This window comes from Xiphophorus couchianus, chromosome 7 (genome assembly GCF_001444195.1).
Source record: "Xiphophorus couchianus chromosome 7, X_couchianus-1.0, whole genome shotgun sequence".
In the NCBI taxonomy this organism is placed as follows: Eukaryota; Metazoa; Chordata; class Actinopteri; order Cyprinodontiformes; family Poeciliidae; genus Xiphophorus; species Xiphophorus couchianus.
The window spans coordinates 27,984,323-28,008,663 of NC_040234.1; the positions used below are offsets into that span (position 1 = coordinate 27,984,323).

Sequence of the window (24,341 nt, forward strand, 5' to 3'; positions counted from 1 at the left end):
GTTTTTGTGTTGTTTCCGTCAATGGTTCCTGATGCAGCGCCGCCACAGGCGAGGAGGGGAACAGGTGAGAAAAAAAAAAGCCCCGGGAAAGAGTAACGTCGTCAAGCCTATGTAGCAAAATGATCCAAAACAGATTTTTAGTACCCAAGGCTGAGGTGAGTGAGGAGACAAAGTCTGGGTTAAACAATAAAGAAAAATGAAGTAAGACCATCATCATAAAGTAACTCATTTAATCTGATTGTATGAAGAGAGTCTGTCATTTTAAAGCCTTGCAACAGATTCGCAACAAGATTTATATCCACACCAATATCAAGCTCCACCATTCTGACCACCAGCGACGACCAATTCAATCATTTATTCAAAATCCACTGGACTCTGTGCTGGATCAAACATTTTCATTTAGTTACTTCTTTATTTGTTTAACCTTTTCCTTACCAGGTGACATTTGAAAAGCAGTTATTCACAGACCAGACAGGACGCCATGTTCTCTCCAGACCTGAAAGCTTTAGATGTGATAGAAAATGTAATGATACATACTACGTCAAAGTATCTCTGCAAATAACACGTCATAGGTAAAAATGTCATCATTTCAAACCAGATAAAACTGTACAAATACATAGGGTTAAGTGTATTCCTGTGTGATTTTGATTATGTATCTTATTTAGTGGGAACATTGTAATTGCAAAATTGAGATTTTTCGACATTAGCGGAATATAGACAAAGATTGGAGCACATTTGTAATGGAAGCTGCTGTCTCAGTCTTGACCAGATGTTCAAATTTCTCAAAACCTTTATCTGTGCTAAGTTCCTCCATGATGCTGTTTGTTCTCTAGAGACCTCTGATAAACCTCTGGGACCTTCGCAGAACACCTGGATTCATACTGAGATCAAATGACGCATGGAGTAAGGTGACTGATTAGATGACCTATGAAGGCATTAGAGGGGGTGTCAAAGTAAATTTTAGTCATAAAAACAACTGAAAATGACTCTGCAGGAAAAACGCTTGGTAGCAACATCAATTTGGAGAAAAAAAAATAGAAGTAAAACAAAACATCGTAGCTTCTCTGTTTTACTTTGCAGTAACAAGACAATGACTTAACATAAAATAACAGATGAAGACTGGCTAAACATTCCTATGACTTGTACAACACAACACCTGTGTTGCATAAGACATAAAATGGACACATATTTGGTTAAAATATTACAGTAGTCACTAAAAAGGTAAAAACAAGGAAATGTGGGAAGAAGACCCCCCTACTATTGACCAGTTGATACAGACTGCAGGAGAAATTCAAATTATGGAAGAGATGGCACATCGCCTAAAGCAACAAGAAGACAAACACCAAGACAAATGGTCAAAATGGACATTATACAGAGAATTATACTCAATTTTGACAGAGTAAAAGAGAATACGATCGTTGGGTTTCTGCTTTGATTGATGAAGCTTCTACGAAATCCTGCCTCACAGAGCAGCCCTTCCCCTCGGCTCCCTCACTCAGCTCCTTCAGACTAGCCAGCAGCAATTAGCAAACACCTGGTGGAACTGCACGTCAACTGAGCTCATTATAGGAGCTGCTTCTCAGCGAAACGCTGGTAAAAACATTGTTAAAGGGTTAATAGAAGAGCCATGTTTTGATTATTTCCTGAAAGGGGAGTTTCAGAAAGAGCAGGAGTTTCTTAAAGAGACAGAGGCTCAATTTTAAGGTGTTAATTTACAAAGTAAATTTTCTTTTAAGTCATATTTGATACCTGCAGCACTTTTACAAACTGATGAAGTTAACACTGACTTAATTGTACTATAAAATGGCACTGTGCCATTTATACTGCACCTTTAATATCCATTGACTAATGGTTTGAGAACATCAGTGTCTGCTCAAAGAATGAGTAAAATGTTTCATATCCATAACCATGAAGTCTGATCATGCAGTAAATACATGTGAAATGTGTTTCTATTACTTTTACTGAAAAAAGTGAAAAGAAAAAAACAACTAAAGTTGTTTTCAAATGTTTGGCTCGTATTCTATGACTCGTTTCCTCTCTACTTCAAAATCATGCGCCACTCCGTTCTGCCTCACAAAATCCCACTAAAATTGACTGTTTCTGTCCTAAAAAATGTGGGCAAAAAACACTGCAAAGCGTCAGCTCCGCTTGCTACGTGATGGTCAAACTTCTCACATTTGGACTAAAAATAATCCAGAAGCGTTCTGTTTGACAATGAAGCGAACAAAAAAAATCTCTCACGCAGATACGACTGGGACGCAGATGAGGAAGAAGGTGGAATTAAAACCAGAAACGAGTTGTTTTTTTTTGTCTTTTAAAAAAAAATCTTTTTTGGACAACACTGCAGGTGCATCACGCTCGAAACTCAAATAATTGAGTTGGCCGCCATTAAGACAGCTGTACTCCTCGCGTTTACTTATACCTTTAAGTCGTTTCACGGACGTAAATCCCTAAAATCAGTCAGGGAGGTGCTCCGTGCAAATCAGGCATGCGGCATAAAGGTTGTAAAGCCACTTATGCGCGTGTAATTCCTCCAATAATCTGTGACATTAAGAGGACGAATCTTCTCCTCGCCAATTTGCATACCCAGGTGCAGCAGGCCTCATCAGCCGCCATCTGACTGTTCCTCCCGCTTTCAGGAGGTTGAAAGGGGAGCTGGGAAATGCCTCTGCCTACTTCCTGTATGTGACGTGCATCGCCATCTTGTGGATTTCTTCAGTAAATGCGCAACACCGCCACGTGTTGAATGTTCCTCACAAGAGCAAGTTGAAAGTAGGAATCCGGGATTCGGATGCAGTTCACGTCTCACGGTTTGGTTTTCAAGACATTTTTCACAATTGAAAGACAGAGAGCCGTAACCCTAACCGCCTGAGAGAAGTTGGAGAAGTCAGTTTTAGAACCTAAAGGTATTTTCCAAGCACATAGTGGCATTTTCGAGAGATCTAGTAACTGCCACCTTCAGTTATAAAAATGTCGTTTGTATCAAATATGACGTGCTACACGTGAGTATTTTTCACCTTTGAACTCTCCCATGGAGGCCATTTCGACCCCTTTGTGCTTCTTCTTGTTGACTCATGGATTCTGACTTTAACTGAGACAACTGAGACCCGTAGAGCCATGCATGCTGTTCTGGGTTTTCTCTAGTGTTTTTTTTTTTTTTAAGTAATTTTGTTGGGTCGGCCATTACTGAGAAGGCTCACCACGTCATCACGTTTCTTCGTTTGCAGTCTCAAAGCCATACAAAATGTCTGTTTTTATCGCTTTTCGTATTATGATAAAAGTTTGTTTTGATATAACCAAGATTATAATGCTAGCGTTGCTAGAAGAGATAAAAGAAAAACAATCCTTACCAGAAGATAAAGGCATTTGGTTTGTGAAGTGTCTGTTGTTTAATCGACTTGGTTGTGAACTCAACCAACAGCCACGAGCCTCTTCTGTTATTTTTGGGGTCAAAGGCCCAAATATTTCAAATCGAAACCATTTAAATGTGACAATAAACACAAAAGCAGAAGAAACGGAGCAAATGCTTCTTATAGATGTTGACGTCGCCACTCATTATAAAACTATGCAGACATAATGACCCCATAATGTCACCGTGTGGAGAGACAGACGGCTCCGTCCATAAATCACTAGCAGACTCCGCAGACTCCTGACTCAGGCCCCGTTTCTTATGGCAATATCCATTTATTGTTCTCTTCACACAAATCATTACAAAAACAGAAGGTTTGCAGCAACGGGATCAAAGGAAACGTGGCCGTTCCTCAGAGCTGCGGATCTGAAGGAGACGAGTGGGTTTTTTTTTGTTTTGTTCACATATCAACCTCGGCGTGTTTTGTTCTTTGATTTCCAACGAGTTCGCCGAAGAGTTTACAGGGGAAGCGAAGCGGCGCGGCTGACAAGCTGAACAAAAAGAGAAATCTGCATCTTCATGAGGGTCGTTTGACTTCTGGGGTGCCGCCGTTTGAACCTCTTTAGCGGCGCCGACGCGTTGCTCACACGGTGAACACCGACGGCACATCTGAAGATCGACAAGAGAAGCTGCTCACACGCTGAACTCGAAGCGTGGAAAGTATACCCACCTAGAGTTATTACACGTCTCCATGGAGATTATTTTAAGGCATTTCTGCTTCAGTGGGGCATGGCAGAGGAAAAACCAGGACAGAAAATACAGACATGGTGGAGGGAGAACACATCTGGCCAAACTTCACATCTGGACTTTGGAGGATTATTTTTTCATTTCGGCTCAGACAAACAGGTAAATATCAGCAGAAGGAAAGAGTCCAGAAAGTTTGTCTTGTGGATGGTTGTCTGTTGAAAGACTGAAAAGAGAGAACACCGATTTAGAAAGCTTTTGTTTTCTATGAGCGTAAGCTTCTGAGTGCGTTGTGAATCCCATCAGCTGACAGGAAATAGCTGTTTTTCCATCGCAAATGTGCGCAAAACTTTATCAATACTCCTCCAATGTAAACCCCTCCACAATTTCTCAATTGCAATGTCTTCATTAAATAGAAAATGCCGTTAAAATCGCATGTGAATAAAACTGTTCAACCAATAAGTGATTAAAAAAACTGCTGCACCATCATCCTCCAACTACTTCCTGTCGTCGTCTTCTTCGTGGTTTGTGCCAGTGGCAACAGCTGGTTGTTGATCATGTGACTCGTATGATGTGAAAAAAGTGTTTCCATCACAGTTTTGCAAAATAAACCAATTTCGATATGGCCAAAAAAATCCTGCCTCATCCTAGCTTCTAAACTTCTAATACAAAAAAATGTTGTTTTTTTTTTATTGTTGTGTTTCCATTAAGCTGGTTTATTTTAGTAATTCCAAATCACGGAATTTAAAAGTTAACACATATGTAGTTTCTGTCATAAATGATAGCATAAAAACATTACATCACTTTTGGAAAAAAAAATGGCCACAAAAACCACAATTGGTTAACATTGGCATTTTCCATTGAGCAAATTTATTTTTGATATGTCAATTATTTGGCCAATGGAAAAACAGCTAATGATGCATGAGAAATTCCTACAGCTGTTTTATACTTTAGAGATTTACATTCACAATAAATCATGTGTGAAGTTGAAATGTTCATGATACTCACCGCTAACCTCGTAGCATAATTGTCAAAGCCACATTTGAGAGTTTTTGGAAAAACGAGAGAAAGAGGGAAACATGGGAATTGAAAAACATTAGTGTTGGATGGTAACAAGTGTTCCGATAGGCTGAGGCGATGGAGCAGTGTGAGGAGATCAATATTACACAAATATCTCAATTTGGCCTAAACATAACTTCAGGCAATTATGCTTTGAGGCTGACATCACGTACGTTAGTGGCTGTTAAGGAAATATGGATATTGTTGAGTGTTTAATATGGCTAATCTCATGCCATGTGCGTTTAAGAGATAAACATTCCTATTTGGACAAATGTTAAGCAGAGATAAACATTCTCCTGGCAGGGCTGTAACTTAGAGCAGCCACGAAACACTATTCTCTTGAAAGGCGTTAAATTAGCAGGCCATAAATAATATCTTCCCCTGCCGAGAGGTCGAAGGTTGGGGGGTTTCCCAGGGGCTCTGAGCTGCATCTGGAGTTGATCACAGATTTCGAATCTTGGAAACATTTATGTTTAATTTCGGATACACCTTTTAAATATTGTTCGTGATAAGGCAAAGATTCAAATCTTGGGAGATGCTGAGTCCAAAGGAGTAAAATAGGTTTTGTGAAATTAACTTATAACTTTAACAACTAAAATGACTCTTGAGTTTTGTCATTAAAACTTAGGGGAAGGTTGACGTTTTTCCAAGGTGGCTCTCGGTTGGTCAACAGGAGGAACGCCTTCTTTGCATATATTAAATACGGAAACACCTCTTTGGTATAAGATGACGTGTAAGGAGGAAAAGAGAGAGAGTTTTTTCCATTTTTCTCCACATGGGCGCCTTTGTCTGTCTCTGTGTTCGTGTGTGTCTGTCTCCCTTGTGTGTCTGTTATTTTGTGATAAAATGCATATCTCTGTACCTCTGCAGCTTTGTTAACTGATTCATGCGTTGCTTTGTATGAATTAAACTCTGTGATCTGTGACGTCAACACGCCTTGTTTAGTTTCGTTTTACAGCTGCCCGCTGCTCGCCGAGAGGATCCAGGGCTTTTAAGGAAGAGACGAGCCAAATGTTTTGTTCAAAGTTTTAATAAATAATTCTTCCTTTACATGGCGAAATAAAAACACGTGTTCGATCAGTAACCTAAAATGGGACTTTAAAACTGAAAAGGGTTTGCAGTTTACAGTCATGAAAATAGAAAATTTGTTTGCTAACACAGTCATAGACAAATCTAAGTACACCCCCAGGATTCACTAGCATGTATCACTGCTTTTAGCATCAACATCTCTCCTGACATGTTTACAGGACTTGGTTAGATGCCATATTATCCCAGAGGAAAACTTTCCATGAAGTTTGTTCAAAAGAATGACAAATTGAAACAGCAAAAACGAAAGATTTGAAACTGAAAACCTATTTTAAGACAGAAATAAAATATTTGAAACAAAAAAAAGTTTAAAACTGAAAAATGTTCATAAATACTTTTCAGATTGAAGGTCTTTTTTTTTTTTCAAATCTTTATTTTCAGTTTCAAAACATTCTCTTTCCAATTATTATTATAGATTTTTTTAACAAACTTTAAATCTCGTGGAAGTTGCCAGGATGTACTTACATTTAGCCAGAACAATAAAACAGTGTGATCCCACAGAAACTCCCAGCAGACTCTCCCATTGGTTGGTTACAGCTGGATACGAAGGGCGAGTCATTTAAACATTTCTCAACCTGTTCGGCGTTGCAAAGTCAGAATCCACGTTCTCCATCAAAATACATTTTAAAAATCCACACAGTTTCACCCAATTTCAACATGAAGTGAAATTAGTAAAAATTCTGCTGCCCAAGTACAAAAATGTCTCTATTTACAGTATCATACAAAGAAGATTCAGGGGTTAGAAAGTGGGTGTAGAGGAGCGCGGGCATGGCAACACCTAGTTATGCATTTGTGTGCTTTAGAGTGCAGTGACGTTCTAAAACTTCTCAACAAAAAATGTTAAACATAAAATGTTAAACTTCTCAACATTTTACCAAACCGCCCAATGCAGGTGCATTTTATTGGTTAGTATACATGATGGACCAAAACTACGTTAAGAACATTTGTGACGTGGAGGGACAATTATACTTGAATGAAAATCTTAACAGTGTGGAGCGCGTTTGTATTCATTCTCCTTCTTGCCTCCCCAAGGCAGAACTTTCTAGAACCACCTTTCAGTGGCCATGTCGGGCATTTTACAACGCTGTCCACCAGCTCTGAACAGCTTGGAATTATGAAGAGGATTTTGGTCTAGACTTTGACTAGGCCATTTTTAAATGTGAATGTGCTTTGATATAAATCATTGCCAGATATCAAGTCAACCTCCTTCAATTCTGTTTAGTGATTGGACCTGAATTAGCTCCAATCACTAATAATCTCATTAAAGAAACTCATTACACTGGATTTATGTTTAATCAGTCAGAATAAAGGGGGTAGATATAAATTTAGGTTTTAATTATTTTTTCAGAAAAACTTTGATAAGTATTTCCTTTCCGATGCATTGTATTGGTCTATCATCAATAAATCCTAATAAAATACATTTAAGGTTGCAATATGTTGAGAAGGTTTTTTTTTTTCTTTGTTCCTTAGTGTGTTTTTGCACGGGCCATCCAGCAGGGGGAACCCTTTCACAGCACAATGATGGCACCGTGTCCGGGAGGGGACATGAAGGGGCAGAGTGTGCAAATCAAATTCAGCAAAACTGTCTCACCGCATGTGGCGCTTATGGCATCTACGTCTTATATACAGATCAGTGAACATAAAGTCTTCAGAATCAGTCAGAAGAGCTACACTGCCGGGGAGATCCGTAGAAAAAAAAGATACTTTTTTTTTTTTCTTGGGAAAACAATGTTCCAAACCCAGCGGAACAACGACCAAACAAGAATCTCATACAGCATGTAGGAACAACAACAACAAAACAACATTAATTTGGCTGCGGTCAGCAACTCTGAAACTTTTTCCATTAGAATTTGGTAAAATTTCACCCATCTCAGGGTGGGACAAAAAAGCTCTAACGAAGACAGGCAGCTGATCGGTTCTGTGCTTTTTCCTCCTGTCTGTTTTTGTCTGTTGTTTCTGCCGACTGTGCTTTGCTCGAGATGGACCGCACGCAGTACAGAGTGGACCACCCAAATGTCAGCGGCGCGTTCGATTGAGATGAGCAGGAAAAAGAAAAAAAAAAAAAACACGTGTGCTTACAGCTGCGTTTCCGTTGCAAATGTGCACAAAACGTTGTCAATGTTCCGCTAATGTCAAGAAACCCCCACAAATTTGCAATCGCAACGTTTCAGTTCTTACTACTTCTCGTTGTCTTCTTCATGGTTTGAGCCAAAGATAACATCCTGTTGTTGATCATGACTTGTCTGATATGAAAAAAAGTATTTAGCAGTTTTGTGAATTAAACTAGTTTTAATAAATAAATAAAAAAACACCTTATTTTAGTGACAAAAATTTTGAAAAACAAGTTTTTTCAAAATTAGCATGTTTCCATTAAGCAAATGTATTTTGACGTAGCAAGGTAAAGAGGTCAGTATTACGCAAATATCCCAATTTGGCCTAAATATGACTTTCGGCAACTACGCTATTAAAACTTAAAGTGATGAAATACCGACACCTGTTAAATTGTTAAACAGTTAAGAACCTAAAATGGGACTTTAAAATCAAAAACATTTGCGGTATGCAGTTATGAAAAAAGAAAGTGCATTTGATTGCTAACATAGTCATAGACAAATCTAAGTACACCCCATGATTCAATAGCATGTAGCACCGCTTTCATTGAAAAATGTGTTTTTCAGAAATGTCAAATTGTGCAATTATAGGGTTAATGGAAACGCAGCTTATGATTATTTTGAGTGTGTGGCTCGGTAAAAAGGTGTTTTTAACAGATTTCGACACATTGCCTGCAGCGTGTGTCTTTGGTCCAATGTGGCGGAGGTCATCCCCCCACTGGCTGTCAGATCCCGCCTCTTGTTCCACAGGTGTGAACTTAGCAGTACAAAAATCTCTTAAGTCAAAGCAGAAGAAATCCATTGCGACTGATTCGATACAAAAGAATGTAAAAATGAATCACTCAAGAGAGATGGGTGACTCTCCGCTGATTGTTCACAGTATTGTAAGAAAGAAGTCTGAAATAGTTTGCCTATCGGTTCCCCGGCATTTAAGGAAGTCTATGGGGCGTGGAAGGGGGAGGGGTCACTGTCCGCTGGGCCTAGACCTGCGTGGAATAGGAGCGATGCAGCATGGTGCTCCGACCCGACCCGTGGGCCGCGCAGTGTGGCGAGTGCTGCTGCTCCGGCTGGTCTAGACTTCGCTGGAAATGGAGCGAGACTGTACGAGGACATCGGGGGTGGCGGGGAACCGATAGGGCTGATGGTCATGTGATCTCTGTGAATGGAGATTCCCGCGGAGTCTGCAGGGGTAGAGAGAGGAGTGAGAAGGAGAGAGAGGTAGGGGAGCCGGGGGGGAGAAGAAGGAAAAGAAGAAGAAGGGGACAGAGGGACGGGGTGAAGAGAAGAATAATCCAGTGCAATGTGTCGAATGAACTGATTGTTCAAGGTCGGGGGTAATGGAGGGAGAGAGAGACAGAGAGGATGTGAGAACAGAAATAAGACAGAGATAGTGGAGGGATGACAGTAACAAAAAGGGGGTTCAGGTTTGGTTAGAATGGCTGGATGTAGGCGTTGAAAGGTGGCGGGGAGGCAGAGAGTGCAGGGTGCTGGAAGGGAGTGAAAGATCGAGAGGAGGAAGACAAAGTGGGGAGACAGAGGAAAGAGAACCGGTCAGGCGAGGGTTAGTGACGGAGACGGACCAACAGAGGACGAAAGACATCAACACGGCTACTCGGACAGCACCCCCACTGAGAATCGCTTTAGGACATGCAGCACGTTTTTAGGAGAGGGTAAAACTTTATGGGGCAGTGAGGACTGCTGCTGTCGCTCTGTCGCTGTGTCTTAGACAATCTGATGACTCACGCTGAGGAGTTCTCAAGGTCTGAAACTAGCTGTGTGAAAACTTCTTCGCACATTTGTGCGCGAAAGAAAAAAGAAACACAACTTTGTCAGCTGTCCAAAGAGGCCAATGCCTGAAAATAAGCTCTTTGAGCTGTATACACACTGGCGTAATGCAAAAAAATAAAACATTCCATTGCAGTTTAGCGAAAAACAATTTTGATACGACTGAAACACCACCTCACTCTAGAGCAAAAACTTTTTAGCGACTGTTTTCCGAAATTGTCGTGTTTCCATTGAGCTTTTTTAGCTTTGAAAGTCTCACTAATAAATATCTGAAAAGTTTTCTGTCTTTTTTTTTTTTGTTGGATTGAAATTCAGGGTACATCTTTGCTAGCTTTGCACATGTAAAGTCTCAACCGGGGTTGTAAGCACTGCTAATGAAATGCTTGTGCCTGTAATTATTTTCTGTTTATGCTAACAGAGTATTAACTGTATTTTTAATGGGTGACTTAATATTTGTTGCACAACATATGATTAATAAATTGTTGAACAAGATCATTTGCAGTTAATGTAAAACTTAATTATTTTACCATATAGATGATATATATCATATGTATAGATGAACTTTTGAAAAGTAGTAACTATGTAATTGATTTGTTAACTGCTAATAGCTAATTGCACTTTTTGCTAACCTTATTCATAGGTCAGTTTTTTGTGTCTGAACTCCAGAACTGATGCTAAAAGTGGCTTTTTGTTGTTTTTGCAAAAAACTTGACTGAAGAAAAGAAAAAACAGAAGTTTACAGAAATAATAGCAGTGATGCAGTTGATGGCGCGGTTGTCGAATTTGCTAAGGGGAAGCTAACTCTCCCACCCTCTGAAAACCCATGGTTATATAGTTACTTATGCTAAGATAACGATCCATTCTCTGTCTTAAGGAGGAACCCCGCTACGCCCTTTTCAGCTGCCCGCTTAAGTGTGCACAGATTTAAAGGATTCACTCGGGTGTTTTAGCTGGGAACATGGGCCGCATGCACGCTCGTTTTGTTACAGGGCAGGAAGAAAAAGGAGGATAACAGATCCAGTTAAGAGACAAGGGGTGTTTATCTCAGCCATTTGGTGGGCACAGTGCTTTACACCCATCCCCCACCCCTTACCTGAGGGCCACTTAACTTTTCGAGTGGACTTTCCACACAAGGCAGTGTCACCATGGGCATGCCCAGCATGGATTCAGGACGTTGGGGTCGCAGCGGAGGCGGGCTTGGCTGAAACTGTTGGAAGTTGTTAATGACACAAGTTACCTGGAAAGGGAGAGAAAAATTATGAGGGGGAGGGAAATATGTCTAAAGGCTTGACCTAAAATACAACAAAGCTGCAGTCTTGGAGATTATCTTTGATTACTCATCTTTAAAAGGCTATGCTGAAAAACGAACTTTTCAGCATGCAAAATCTCTTTGTGTTTATATCAGAATAACGGATGAGGTTGTGTTTTAAGACCAAAGAGTGTCTGTGTTATTTATTCAGAGTTTGATAAAGCTATATAGCACAAGCAAGAATCAATGGTAGAAAACACAGAATACAACTACAGTAAATGCTTCTCAACAAACAAAAGTGGGTAAATATACAGTATTATGTGATGCTGGTAAGTATGGCTTATTTGAAGCAACCTATATGTCAAAGTCCACCATAAAAAGGCAACCTAAGACTAAATTTTACTTTGACCCCAGCAAAGATTATGCTAGCAGTGGAAAACACTGATGCTGAGTAGCTAGCTAGCTAGGAAGATAACCAGGGAGCACGCTAGATGGATAGATAGCAAGGAAGCAAGCTAGCTAGCAAGACAGCTATTAAGGTAGCTAGTGTTAAGAAAAAATGATTATTTTAGTGCTAAAAATACACTTAATCTTACAACATGTGTAAAGGTATATTAAGCACTTTTATTTGAAAAACAGGCTTTGTGTGACCCTTCGAGAGAGGCCCAAGGAGACAAGCAGACGCCTTCCACTGTCTGCTTAAGAGCACACAAGAGCACACAAAAGCCATAAAATTAGCATCTCCATGGAAACGGCAGCTGGAATGTGGGAGGAAGAAACTCCAGGGGAGTCGGCGAGATTTATATCAGGACTTTGGTGCTGGGGACATTCTTGCGTGGTACGCACAGGATTAAGGGGTTTCCCTCCTGTTTGGTTTGACAGAGAACAGATCACCTTCGAGCTGAGCTGTAAGGAGGGGAGTTTCCGGGGTTCTCTGGGGGGCCGAAACAGGTCTCTGATTGGTTGAACAACAGAACGCCTTCTTTGCATATATTAAAGTGAGGAAACACCTACTCAGTATAAAGTTACATATAACGCTAAAATAGAGAGAGTTTTTTTTTTTCCATCTTTTCTCCACGTGGGCGCCTTTGTCTCTGTGTTTTGTGTTTGTCTGTCTCTCCTTGTCTGTTATTTTGTGATAAAATGCATATCTCTGTACCTCTGCAGCTTTGTTAACTGATTCATGCGTTGCTTTGTATGAATTAAACTCTGTGATCTGTGACGTCAACACGCCTTGTTTAGTTTCGTTTTACAGCTGCCCCGCTGCTCGCCGAGAGGACCCGGCTTTTAAAGGAAGATACGAGCCAAACGTTTTGTTCAAAGTTTTAATAAATATTTCTTCCTTTACACTAGATAGCAAGTTTACTAGCTAGAAAGATAACTAGATAGATTCAAATTTAAAGTATTTCTTATCATTTAATTATTATTACAATTACCACATTGTTGTGTTAGTCATGTCACAAAAACTTCCAGTCAAATGGAAAACATTGAAAAACCTACCTTGTGAGTATTCCACGAGAAAATAAGACAAGGTTGAAGGGGTAAAAAAAAAAAATGCTTTCATGCTTTTAGACTCACCAAGAACACAGCGATGGCGCCACCGGTGAAGAATCCAGCCAGCACGTCAGCCCAGTGGTTGCGGTACTCGGCGACCCTCACCACTCCCACCAGCACGGCCAGGCACAGCAGAGTGAGGCTGATGGTGGGCTTGGTGAGCCGGGTGCCTTTGGTTTTAAACACCAGTGTCACATACATCTGCAGAGAGCCGGTCAAAAGGGATACAGTATACAAAAGCACAGGCAGTGACCAAAATGGCATGTTCTAATTTTCGAGATTTTGGCAGATTTTTCAAATAGCAAGGCAAATAAGAAAGGCATTCCAGGGAACCTCACGTGGAACAAATTCATAACTAGTATGAATTTGAATAATCATACGACCAGCAGCATGCTCCGACCTACCACTGTGTACAAGGCAGAGTACACGCTGAGCGCTGCGTCCTTAGACGGGAAGGATTTACGCGCAGACATGACAATCAGCGGGTTGCCCGTGCAGGCGCGGCGCTCGGTGATGTACTGCATGGTCGACTGGCAGCCCAACGCGGTGTAGTTCGGTCGGCAGGCGGACAGGAAATGAGGCGTCTGGTTTCCTGTCACCACCTGGCCGGCGTTGGCGAAAATGGCAGTGGTGAACAAGCCGAAGGCGTACACTCCTGGGTGCAAGAGGAGCAGTGGGGAGCGGGGATAAGATGTTAAAAATTTTATCTTTGCACATGAGAGAAGAAATGAAAGCATGATAAATATTGGAGATTAGTATCAAATCTTGTACACATGCCTTGAGAAAAAACAGGATGCTCCCCCCCTTCCCCCTCCTCAAAATAGCGCTAACACTTTATTATCAGCCAAGGTGTGAAATCGTCGCAGGAGTCTTCACCTCAGCTGATTCATTTCCAGATGCAAACTTGCAAGCTGCTTAATATTCATGAAAGTCTCCTTGCAGGGATCCTGAATGTTCTACCTTCAACATCACAGCCCATTTAATCGTCCAATTAACAGCTTCATGTACCAGGACTGGATGACAAACTGAAGTGTTGCGGCGCTGTCTTTCATGGCGGCCTGACTTGTTTCCTGATGTTTTTCATTCATCCTCAAGCCTCAATGAGACGCAGTACAGCTTTCAAGAAGATAAGCCCACTGTAAGACTGATTCCTATTAGTATACATAGCAATGTATACTAATAACTTGAAAAATGCTGTTTATGCAGTGCAAATGTGAGGAAATTTTAGGGACTCTGTGGCAGAGTGTGGGACTCACAGTGTCCTGCTGCATCAAGACAGGATACATTACTTTTACTGTGACACCATTCTCTTGTTTAATTTTTTTAATTCATAAAGGACAAACTGCCATAAAATTAAAATGTTCTATGCGTGCCTTGCATGTGGTAAAAATCACTTTTAGAAGACCATTTCAGAAAGTAGGCCTAGCTGTCAGTTTCACTTCCAGTTTCAAACATCAAGCATGCCGAGGTGAGAGAATCTTCTCAAGCATAAGCAGCTTAACAGAGTGAGATTGAAGAATACTCTTGGGTCATTGATGTAATATTTGAGTTACAAAATACTAACTGTGTGAAAAAACCAAGACAAATCTCTGTCAGCTTTACTACAATCAAAAAATGTGAATTATTACCAAACAATGACAATGCAGCTGCACAGAGTGAAGACTGCATTTCATTAGCCACTGAAGAATCCACAGATGTCAGAAACATTGCTCAACGTTGGTGTACATTGGATGTTTTTTCATCCATACTACCCAGAAAATCTTACAACACTGGCTGTTTTCATATTAATAAATGAAAATATAGTTTTTCAATTCACTTTCAAGGTGTATTACAGTAAATAATGACTGAGGATATGGCAATTACTTTGTAATTTTTAAGTTAGCAGAATAACATCACTGGCAATGAAGAAGAAAGATTGTGGCATTTACTGACATATTTAGACTTTGATTAACATAAAAATTATAATTTTTTGAAACTTCCTGGATGTGACTTACATGAAATATTTTATTAGGTTTCAATGGTTCAGCAAGGGTATTTTCAGGGACCTTTGAGAAAAGCAGTACTCTCAGGTACAAAGTCTTATGTTGTGTTTGCTGCATCCTCACCTAAGAAGCGTACAATGCGCCTGAGCAGGGGGTTGAAGTAGCAGCAGTCTGCGGTGACTATGGTCTTTTCCTGGGTTCCCTCTGCCTTGGTGAAAAACGCACAAAGTTCCCCAACAAGAATCTGGGCAACACAAGGAGAAACAAAGGAAAGTGTAATATTCATCACGTTGTTGTTTGTTGAAGCTGTGTTGGAGTTTGGGCATTATCGTGGTCCAGTTATTTGGAGTGAAACATTAATGTTGGATAAGATGTGCAATGCATTACGTCGCAAATATAACATTCCTTCTTTAAATGAAATAAGGCTATTTTGCTCAAAACTTACCTCTTTTTCCTTCTTTCAACTGTTTGAAGGACAGTCTTGCTGTTTTCATAAGTCCAATCTTCACATTTTTTACGTCAGTGGAAACGCAACTTAAAGTTGCGCAAATTGGAATTACGAAAATAGTTTTGCTCATTGGAAACACGGCAATTCCAAAAGACTCACGTTTTTTGATTACATTTTTTTGCACTAGCGTGAGGTGTGTTTTCAGCTGTATCGAAATACAGCCGAGTTTTATTTCGCAAAACTGCAACAGAAACACTTTTTTCGCGTCACGAGTCACGTGATCAACACTGCAGATGTTACTACTGGTGGAAAAGACGGGTATGAGGTAGGTAGGGTAAGAGTTTGATGGCACGACTTGTTCTTTAATGACTTATCGCGTGGACAAACTTATTCACGTGTCATTTTAATTATGTTTCTTTCTTAATGGAAACACTGCAATTGCAAAATTGTGTTTCGTCGACATTAGCAGAATATTGAAAAAGATTTGCGCACATTTGCAATGGAATTGCAGCTTGTGAGGCTCGCAAGCATATGGGCCTACAGCCCCCAAATACCTGAGCTTATACCAAATCCCAGGACTCAGTAATGAGTAGTTTTCTACAATACAGAGACGCCTCACCTGTAAATCCACTCTGATAATGCGCTCGCCCTGCCTGTGAGTGTAGTGGCACCCGCTTTATCAGTGATGGCGCTCCATCAGCCTCTCTCTATCTGCACACTTAACATTCTGCTCCATTTGTGCTTGACTCTGGCAGTGAGTGAGCCACTACAATTGCCTGTGTAGTGATTGTAGACGGAAATGAAGGAAGAACAAGGACGGTTAGAGCGAAATGAGGGGAGCGACCGCTTTTTCCAATCAAAGTCCTGCGCCTTTTCAGCTTTATTATCTAGGTCCAGCCAAGTTAAAAGCGTTAGCAGCACGCAGGGACCTGGCCAAATGCACCAGTCCTGTGAAGTGCATGCCCAGCCAAGTGGTTTCTCCCATTAAAACAACAACGCCCCATTGGGTGCTCCATGGCAACACTCTTAAGCACTAACACAAGCATGAAATCAAAGCTGAGGGGGTGGGGGGGTTAAATCAGATATATTAGGGGAATCATCACACTGAGAGCATTTCTGAGGCAATTAAAAGACAGGATAGGTGGCGTTTCCATGGGGACGGCTGCTTTGCAGTATCTAAGCCTGAACAAAGCCCACAAAACATCAAATAATACTGCACCTTAACTGGTGTACAAGTCACACTGAACATTTAACCTGGATAATGTGAAGAAGCAGAAAGAAAGAGATCTTTATGGAAGTTCATCTGCATTAGTAGGAATCTCACACCAACACTTAGAACCTCTTTAAATTAACCTCTAACTACAACTCTTTGTTGTTCACAGCAACACATTTGGACACGTTAACATGAACACTGCTCAAATTGTTGCATATCTGTCTATACAAAGATACATTATTTCAGGTAAATAACGCTGTAACATCGCCATCCTACACATGTGACGTGTATTTTTGACCCTCTGAATGTGACTCACCACCTCAGTATGCTAAATGCTACAACTCAAGCTCTTCAACTTTACTTTTGGATAGTTGAGGTAGAAAATGTTTGACCACATGGGGGCACTCATGTAAAGATTGAGGCATGTCCATAATTAAGGACCACAAAGAAATCAATTTGTTTAATCAAGAACAAACATTATTCTGAGGTTCACAATTAATTTTCAAAAAAACATAAACATATCATTAATCTGCAGCTTATTGATTTAAAATACATTTATCTGATTTTATTTAAAAAATCGAGAGATAAATGACTGCCAGTGTATGAACCCAGAGCTCTGTAGAGCATTTAAAGGTGCAAACTGCAGTAATTATAACCAGAAAGCTGCTATGGGAACAAGAAAGAAGCACAATCCTGCAGCCAGTTAGACGACAATAGAGGCAGAAAATCTTTGACTCTTTTTTTTTAATTATTAGAGTTGGAATCCTAACAATGAAAATGTTTCATCAAAGAACAGTGATGCGGGTGAATGCTTCCAAAAATCTGAAAAACTTTCTTTTTCACCTCTACAATTTCAAAACCTCTAACATTGTCTGCCATCTCATTCGTACAGTTTATATTCCCTTTTGAAAGAAGATATGAGACATTGGATTGAATGTTCTGGTGTTACAAAGTGTGTAGTAGTATTTGCCTCCCTCCCCACATTACTAATACAGCTCAGGAACAATAAAGAGCTTGAACTTCCCTTTCAGTATAAAAGTACAAGGCCAGCAATGTGGAAATACAAAAATAGACAATTGAGACTTTAGCATGAGCGATTGCATCTACCCCTTTTATTTAAAGTAAAATCTGCCTTTCTCAAACTGTGGTTTCCGAACCACTGAAGGTCCGCGGGCGCCCCCTAGTGGTACTGCATGTAAACAACGTTTATTTGTCATGACATGAGCTAAAGGTTTGACGCGTACAGTAGAGAGAACTGTTCATTTTTAAAGACTTGACTTGATTATAATGCTCAGCACACACGTCAACGGCTGTTATTTTTATTTAATTTAAAATGGCCGGGGGGGTGGGGGGGGTCCTGCCCCAAGTGGAGGAGTTCAAGTATCTCGGGATCTTGTTCACGAATGGGGGAAGAAGGGACCGGGAGATCGACAGGAGGATTGGCGCAGCATCTGCCGTTAAGCGGGCGCTGTACCGGTCCGTCGTGGTGAAGAGAGAGCTGAGCCAAAAAGCGAACCTCTCGATTTACCGGTCGATCTACGTTCCCACCCTCATCTATGGTCATGAGCTTTGGGTCATGACCGAAAGAACGAGATCGCGGATACAAGCGGCCGAAATGGGTTTTCTCCATAGGATGGCTGGGCTCTCCCTTAGAGATAAGGGGAGAAGCTCAGTCATCCGGGAGGGACTCAGAGTAGAGCCACTGCTCCTTCACATCGAGAGGAGCCAGTTGATCCTGGTCAGGATGCCTCCTGGACGCCTCCCTGGTGAGGTGTTCCGGGCACGTCCCACTGGGAGGAGGCCCCGGGGAAGACCCAGGACACGCTGGAGGGACTATGTTTCTCGGCTGGCCTGGGAACGCCTTGGGATTCCCTTGGAGGAGCTGGAAGAAGTGGCCGGGGAGAGGGAAGTCTGGGCCTCCCTTCTGAAGTTAATACCCCCGGGACCCGACCTCAGATAAGCAGAAGAAGATGGATGGATGGATGATTTAAATACAATAGATAAGAACATTTGATAGAAATATGTAAATAGTTTTTAGATTTAACGGTGCAAAAAATGTTTTTATTTTCCTGCCAAAGCAACTCAAGTCTGATTCTAAATTACGTGCAGCCCTAACAACAACAACACTTGTAGTAATGAACAGCTTGATTTGTTTTATTTCCATGTGTTATGGGACATTATTGTAAAACTTAGATTCCACACTTTCAGAAGTTTAAGACAACTCAAACCTGAGTAGACTTGTTTGTGGTTTTGTTGTGGCCAAAATAGCTGCACCTTCCTCATTAGTTAAGAGTCTAATATTTTCATTTCAGGTTGTGTATTTTAAGACGTTATGTTATTGCGAGGGCGATTTCAAGCTAGGTGGTCGGTGAGTGTTTGTTAAATGAGTAAAGTGATCCTCAGCCTGAAACAAATTGAGAAACATTTTGTTAAATAAATAGATTTACAACTAGCTATGACTATATATGGGTTGTGCTTTGACTCCCCCACTCAGCTCCTTCAGACTAGCCAGCAGCAATTAGCAAACACCTGGTAGACCTGCACATCTGCTGAGCTCAATAAACGAGCGACTTCTCGGTGAAACATTGGTAAATACATTGTTAAAGGATTAATAGAGGAGCCATGTTGTGATGACTTTCTGAGTTTCAGAAAGAGACAGGATTCAAGGTGTGAAATTATGAAGTTACATTTCTTTTAAGTCACATTGATATATACAATATTTTCATAACAACTGAAGGTAACGTAGTTACTGGATTATGATATAAAATGCCTGGAAAATACATAATACCGCCCCATTAAGCATAACAGCTCCCACATACTTGGCATTGCGTATTTTTGGATATTTCTTGGTAGTTAAGCACTTTGAGAAATAAAAATGAACAAAATCGACTTACAAATCAATAAAACATTTATTTTACTAAAGAGTTTACATCACATTATTTCCATCTGTATCCGATTCAAGTTTTTTAAAATATACTTGAATTAACAAATCTTCCATTCATAGTTTTTCCACATTCTGGATGAAACTAAATTACATTTTAAGTAAAACTTTATAATGAATGAAAGAATTTAATTTCTCTTTTAAGGTTTTATATCTCTTGAAGTGCGGCTGGCTCGCCGAAGAGAAAGGCAGAACTGTTTCAGAACTGGAGGAGGATGAATAATTCATGCGTCTGTTGCTTCATATAATTCACGTGTTTTATTTGAGGAAGCAGATAGAAATTATCTCTCAGCTGCCGTTAGATTCTCTCTGCCGACCTCCCAGTGCCCTATCACTTGTGCCGTGTAGAGACAAAAGATCCATAATTCATGAAAAAATAAACAAGACCTGAGCCCTAAACAATGAGTTAGATGTGTCAAAAAATTTGATGACTTACACCATGTAAGGATTGGGAATGGTGAAATAAGGACATATCAAAGCACACAGAAATGGAATAATTGTGAACAGGACAGAAGAGTAAAGATTTACTCATCATGCATGTAAGAACAGCATCAGTACTATGGAACCCAATTATAGCTACAGAGAGCTGTGCGTATGAGTAACTGGGTCACTGTTTGTGTCACTATGTTACAAAAATGTGTGAATTTCTGCAAATCCGCACATAATGGAGCTATCACAGAAGACGCTACTTTGTCAATGTGTTTAAGGATGTTTTCGAAACCCGATGGCAGCTTACTCACCGTGTCGATATTGAGTGTTTCCCCCCCGAGTTTGGGAAGCTGTGCGTCACAGATAGCAGGAAATACGTCAATAAAGCTGTAAAGACCAGACCAGTCAGAGTCCCAGTGCTGCACAGCAGAGGCTGCTTCTGTGTTCCCCTCCGCCAATATTCGACTCACTTCATCGTACGTAGCCATGAAATAAACAATTAAAATCTAAATATGTCAAGGAAGACGATACATAAAAGTGTTATTGGATAAATCTGTGACTAAATCAGATATTTAGTTCAAAAATCTAGACGAGTTCTGAGAACTGTTTTTGTGGATATCAATACCAATTTCAGCCAATTGGAATACTTTGGATTTTTCCTTCTGTAACCAGATTTTTTAAAAATTATTTACCACTTCCAATTTGTCGTCCTTGTTGCCACAAGTTCATCTACGTGATCGGATACTTTTTAATTTTATTTTCTTTTACATTAAGCTTCTTTATTAATCCACTAGGGAGCCAAAATATCTGAATATCTAAATGGGAATAATTGACTACTTGGTACAATAAAAGCCACAAACCTGCTTAATTAAAAGTTTATAAAGTTTTTGGAAATTGTAAAAATAGGTTATAAATAAAAATTAAAATAAAACAAAGATATAGTGTCTAAATATTGTCCAATTTCTGTATGTAATTTTTCCATGCTTCTCAGCTCATTCAGCTGATTCCTCCATATAAGGAAATAAATGCAAGATACATACCGGTCCAATCACATTTCACTCATCATGCACTTTAACAAATAGTTTTGTACTCTTAGATTAAAAGTTTCTACATGGCCTGTCAATGTCAAAAAGGAAGTTTTACTCCTTGTGGTCTACTGTCGCAAATTTGCCTCAAACCTCCCCACACCAAATCTAGCCTGGCTATCGGCTTTCTTTGAAATTTTGATTGTTTCTCTTTTCCCTTCACTGCTTCATCTGGGATTTCTCCCATTGAGATGGATTTTCCAGTAGAATTTCAACTGGACAGGTCAGTGAAAACATGGAGACGAACAATGGCGCTGATTTTCTGCGCTGTTTTAGGATTGTAGAATTTTAGCACTGTACGGAGCAAAATGTTCAACACGGGGCTGGGTAGTTGGTAGGACTTATCTTGATAGTCTCATTTGATTTCCAAGTTCATATCTGTAGTCCTAAAAACACTTCTGTGTGTTTCAACTTCAAAAACTACAAAATAGTAGCTACAATGGGTTTGACTGCTCAGGTTATTTATTATCTCTACGGACACCAAGTGTTGCCCCTCATTTAATTCTGGTTAGCATTTTACAGCCACTTTAGATGCTTTGGGGGGAAATGTTTATGGGTTCTTGAAGACCTGCAGGTAGTGAGGCACGTGCAGCCATTTTGGGAGCGAGGCTGTTGTTTGTCTTTGATAATTTCCAAGTATCTGTATAAATAAAACAGGATACAGTTATGATGTAAGCGCTGCTTTCAGCTTCAAGGTTTTACGGATGAACAACAACCACACATGACATCGTACCCTGAGTCATTATTTATTGAACTAAAGCTGAGCTACAGACCGAGCTGACCCAGAGCCTTTAGGCCGATTACAGAGAAGTCATCGGTTTGATCACGTTTTAGCCCACCAACACCAGCGACAGACGTCGACACTTTAACCAGTGATCCTGATAATTTCTCCAATGAGCTTCATCTGATTACTTCTGGCAGTTTTTGGGGAAATCATGCAAGCAGAAAGAAAAACAAACAAACCAAAATAAATAATAAAAAAAAAGGTCGAGACCTTTAGCAGCAAAACATCTCGGTGACATATTTAGGACGGTTAATCTAATGAAACTAATCTGCACCGCTGTCTTTAGAGCCATTTTGACGAAGCGCAGCGTCGCAAGCTTCAAGATTTAATGCTTCTGACAAGATTGAGGAACTTATTCATGTGTAAAGTACACAGAGATGCCTCCCTGTCACTAACGTTCCTTTATCTTTCATCATCTACAGCGACCTCGGCCTCTGCGATGCAGGATATGAGTAAAAATAGGGGGCTAACGCACTGGTCTGAATACGTCATCACTCCCTTGGACTCACTTGGACCTTTCACCAAGACAAGTTACCGTGTGGAAACGAACGCTAACAAGAGACCGCTAGCAGAGCAGATACATTCAGACTTTTTCACAATTGTTGACTATATAATGTGTTTAAGATGTTTAGAACTGCCATGTTCCTGAAATGTGCTATACAAACACACTTGACTTAAAAAAGAGCTTTTTAACTACAGAAGAACTGTTCAGCTCATGTACTTTATTGCATTGCTTCTTTGTTTCTCCCAAACTGGATAATTATCTACACAGAACTTGGTTTAAATCTCATAGATTTGACTGGGAGTTGTTGTGAGAACACGCCAGAAGATGAGGCACCGGCTCTCCCTTCTGTACATTGTAGAAGAAAAAGGAGATGCTGGAAACTTGGCAGCAGGAACATAATCTAATACTATCTTGATTATCTTTATGAGCAGTTTTATTGGAGCAGTTTCCATTTAACAGGTCCAGAAACAGAGCAGGCAGTAAAAACTTCTAGATTTTATGGATATTACCTGCAAAGATAGAACAGATAGAGGCTCTTTAATGTGCGGCAGGGATGCAGGAATCATGATTTCGTACTTCTTTAGTATAGCTAATTTTGCTATCTATTAATACTCCCATGAAGTTATCCTCCTTTCTATTGTCTGATTGTTGCAAAAGATTGACAAAGGAGGCTGTTTCCTCCAATCACGTGATTTCAAGGCTGCTGGTGTTAGTGCTACTCTTCTCCTAAAAAAGCTAACCAAACCATCTGCCTGGTTAGCCTGGGGCAGCAACACAAAGACCCACAGTGGGAGTTCTATGTTCAGGAAACGAGAGGAAGTAGTGGTAGGAAAACATTATAATGTGACGTACAGAAAAATAAAATACTACATAAAACTATTCTTTTAACAGTCGAAAACCAAAATTGAAAATGCATCTTATTCAAGTGAAAATTTGCAAAAGTCAAGTAAATTAGCTCGTTAGAATGTATATGGAAAAGTTGATTAAGGAAAACAAAAGTGAGTTAGACATTAGCTAAAGTGCAAAACAAAAGATTAGCTCTGCTATTAGTGAAAGTGAAAAGACGAGGCCAGTCGGAGTCCCAGGGCTGCACAGCAAAGGATGCCACAGAGCATCAGCCCCCTACAAAACAGTGAATACCGGACATTTTCAACAATATAACCGATAGGGCGGGCTTTGGAAAGGTGACGTGTCCCGGAAAAAAAAAATAAAAAAATAAAAATAATGTACGTCTCTCTGAATGGAAGACGCTAACAAATGCAGGATGCAGTTATATGTGTGAAGGATCCAATGTCACAAACTGACAGAAGTGCAAGTAAAACAGTTCAAGATATCTGTTCTGTATATAAAAAAAAAAAAAACAATTAACGGACATCTTAGATCTGTTTCTTCACTCTTCTTCATTTCTCTAAATATTTTTTCGAAGTATAGAAATCAAAGGACTCAGAGGCATCCCTAATCACAATGTTTGAAATCCGCGGCAGCCACGTTGATTTCTGCCAGCCTGGCTGGTGGAAAACCTCAACCTTTTCCTATTGAAATTTAAACTTCAAAGGGGTCCACCGTGATTACCTTTTACACTTTGCATTGTTTTACTTCAAACAAGCCAGCACAAATGGATAAAAATGTTTTTTATTTATTCATCATTTCATGAGAAAAACAAAACAAAATTGCCAACTCCCATTGCGCCTTTAAAACGTCTTAGCAATAAAAAGAACCACAAAAAAAGAACCATAAAAAGAAGTAAAAATCTTTGTCTGGTGAGCTGAAAAGATACTGCGAAATTATAACTGCTTTTATTATCATTACTATGGGAGCTGCCACTGACATTCACTGTTTCTCTTTATATGCATACAGAACAGAAGTTCTGATCAAGACATTCCAAGATTTGTCACTTCCTTTTTCTACAATTTGTGAACTCTCTTTTTAAAAAAAATCCACATTCATAAAGCCTCAAAACATTGTCGTGTTTTGAGGCTTAACAAACCTGAAAACAAGACAATGTCCTCGTGCGTTTCAG

The 24,341-nt window shown here is 40.0% G+C and overlaps 1 protein-coding gene and 1 long non-coding RNA gene across 6 annotated transcripts in view; both read right to left on the reverse strand.

Moving 5' to 3' along the window:
• Nucleotides 1-336: 336 nt before the first annotated feature.
• LOC114148369 (uncharacterized) lies at nt 337-1,526 on the reverse strand. Its single transcript, XR_003596261.1, has 2 exons — nt 838-1,526; nt 337-789 (listed from the first exon to the last, which is right to left on the reverse strand). It is a non-coding gene; the product is annotated as an uncharacterized LOC114148369 (long non-coding RNA).
• Nucleotides 1,527-3,664: 2,138 nt separating this feature from the next.
• plppr2a (phospholipid phosphatase related 2a) overlaps nt 3,665-24,341 on the reverse strand; it is a 49,863-nt gene continuing 29,186 nt past the window's right edge. For 2 of the 5 annotated variants that reach the window (XM_028024083.1, XM_028024086.1), the window contains 5 exons: nt 15,040-15,160; nt 13,339-13,589; nt 12,959-13,135; nt 11,241-11,368; nt 7,093-9,527 (listed from right to left, as the gene is read on the reverse strand). In XM_028024083.1, coding sequence (XP_027879884.1) covers nt 9,419-9,527; nt 11,241-11,368; nt 12,959-13,135; nt 13,339-13,589; nt 15,040-15,160 — 786 coding nt within the window. In that variant the 3' untranslated portion in view covers nt 7,093-9,418. Of the gene's footprint in view, nt 4,019-7,092; nt 9,834-11,224; nt 11,369-12,958; nt 13,136-13,338; nt 13,590-15,039; nt 15,161-24,341 lie in introns of those variants that run through there. The other 3 variants (XM_028024082.1, XM_028024087.1, XM_028024085.1) reach the window with 3 other exon arrangements.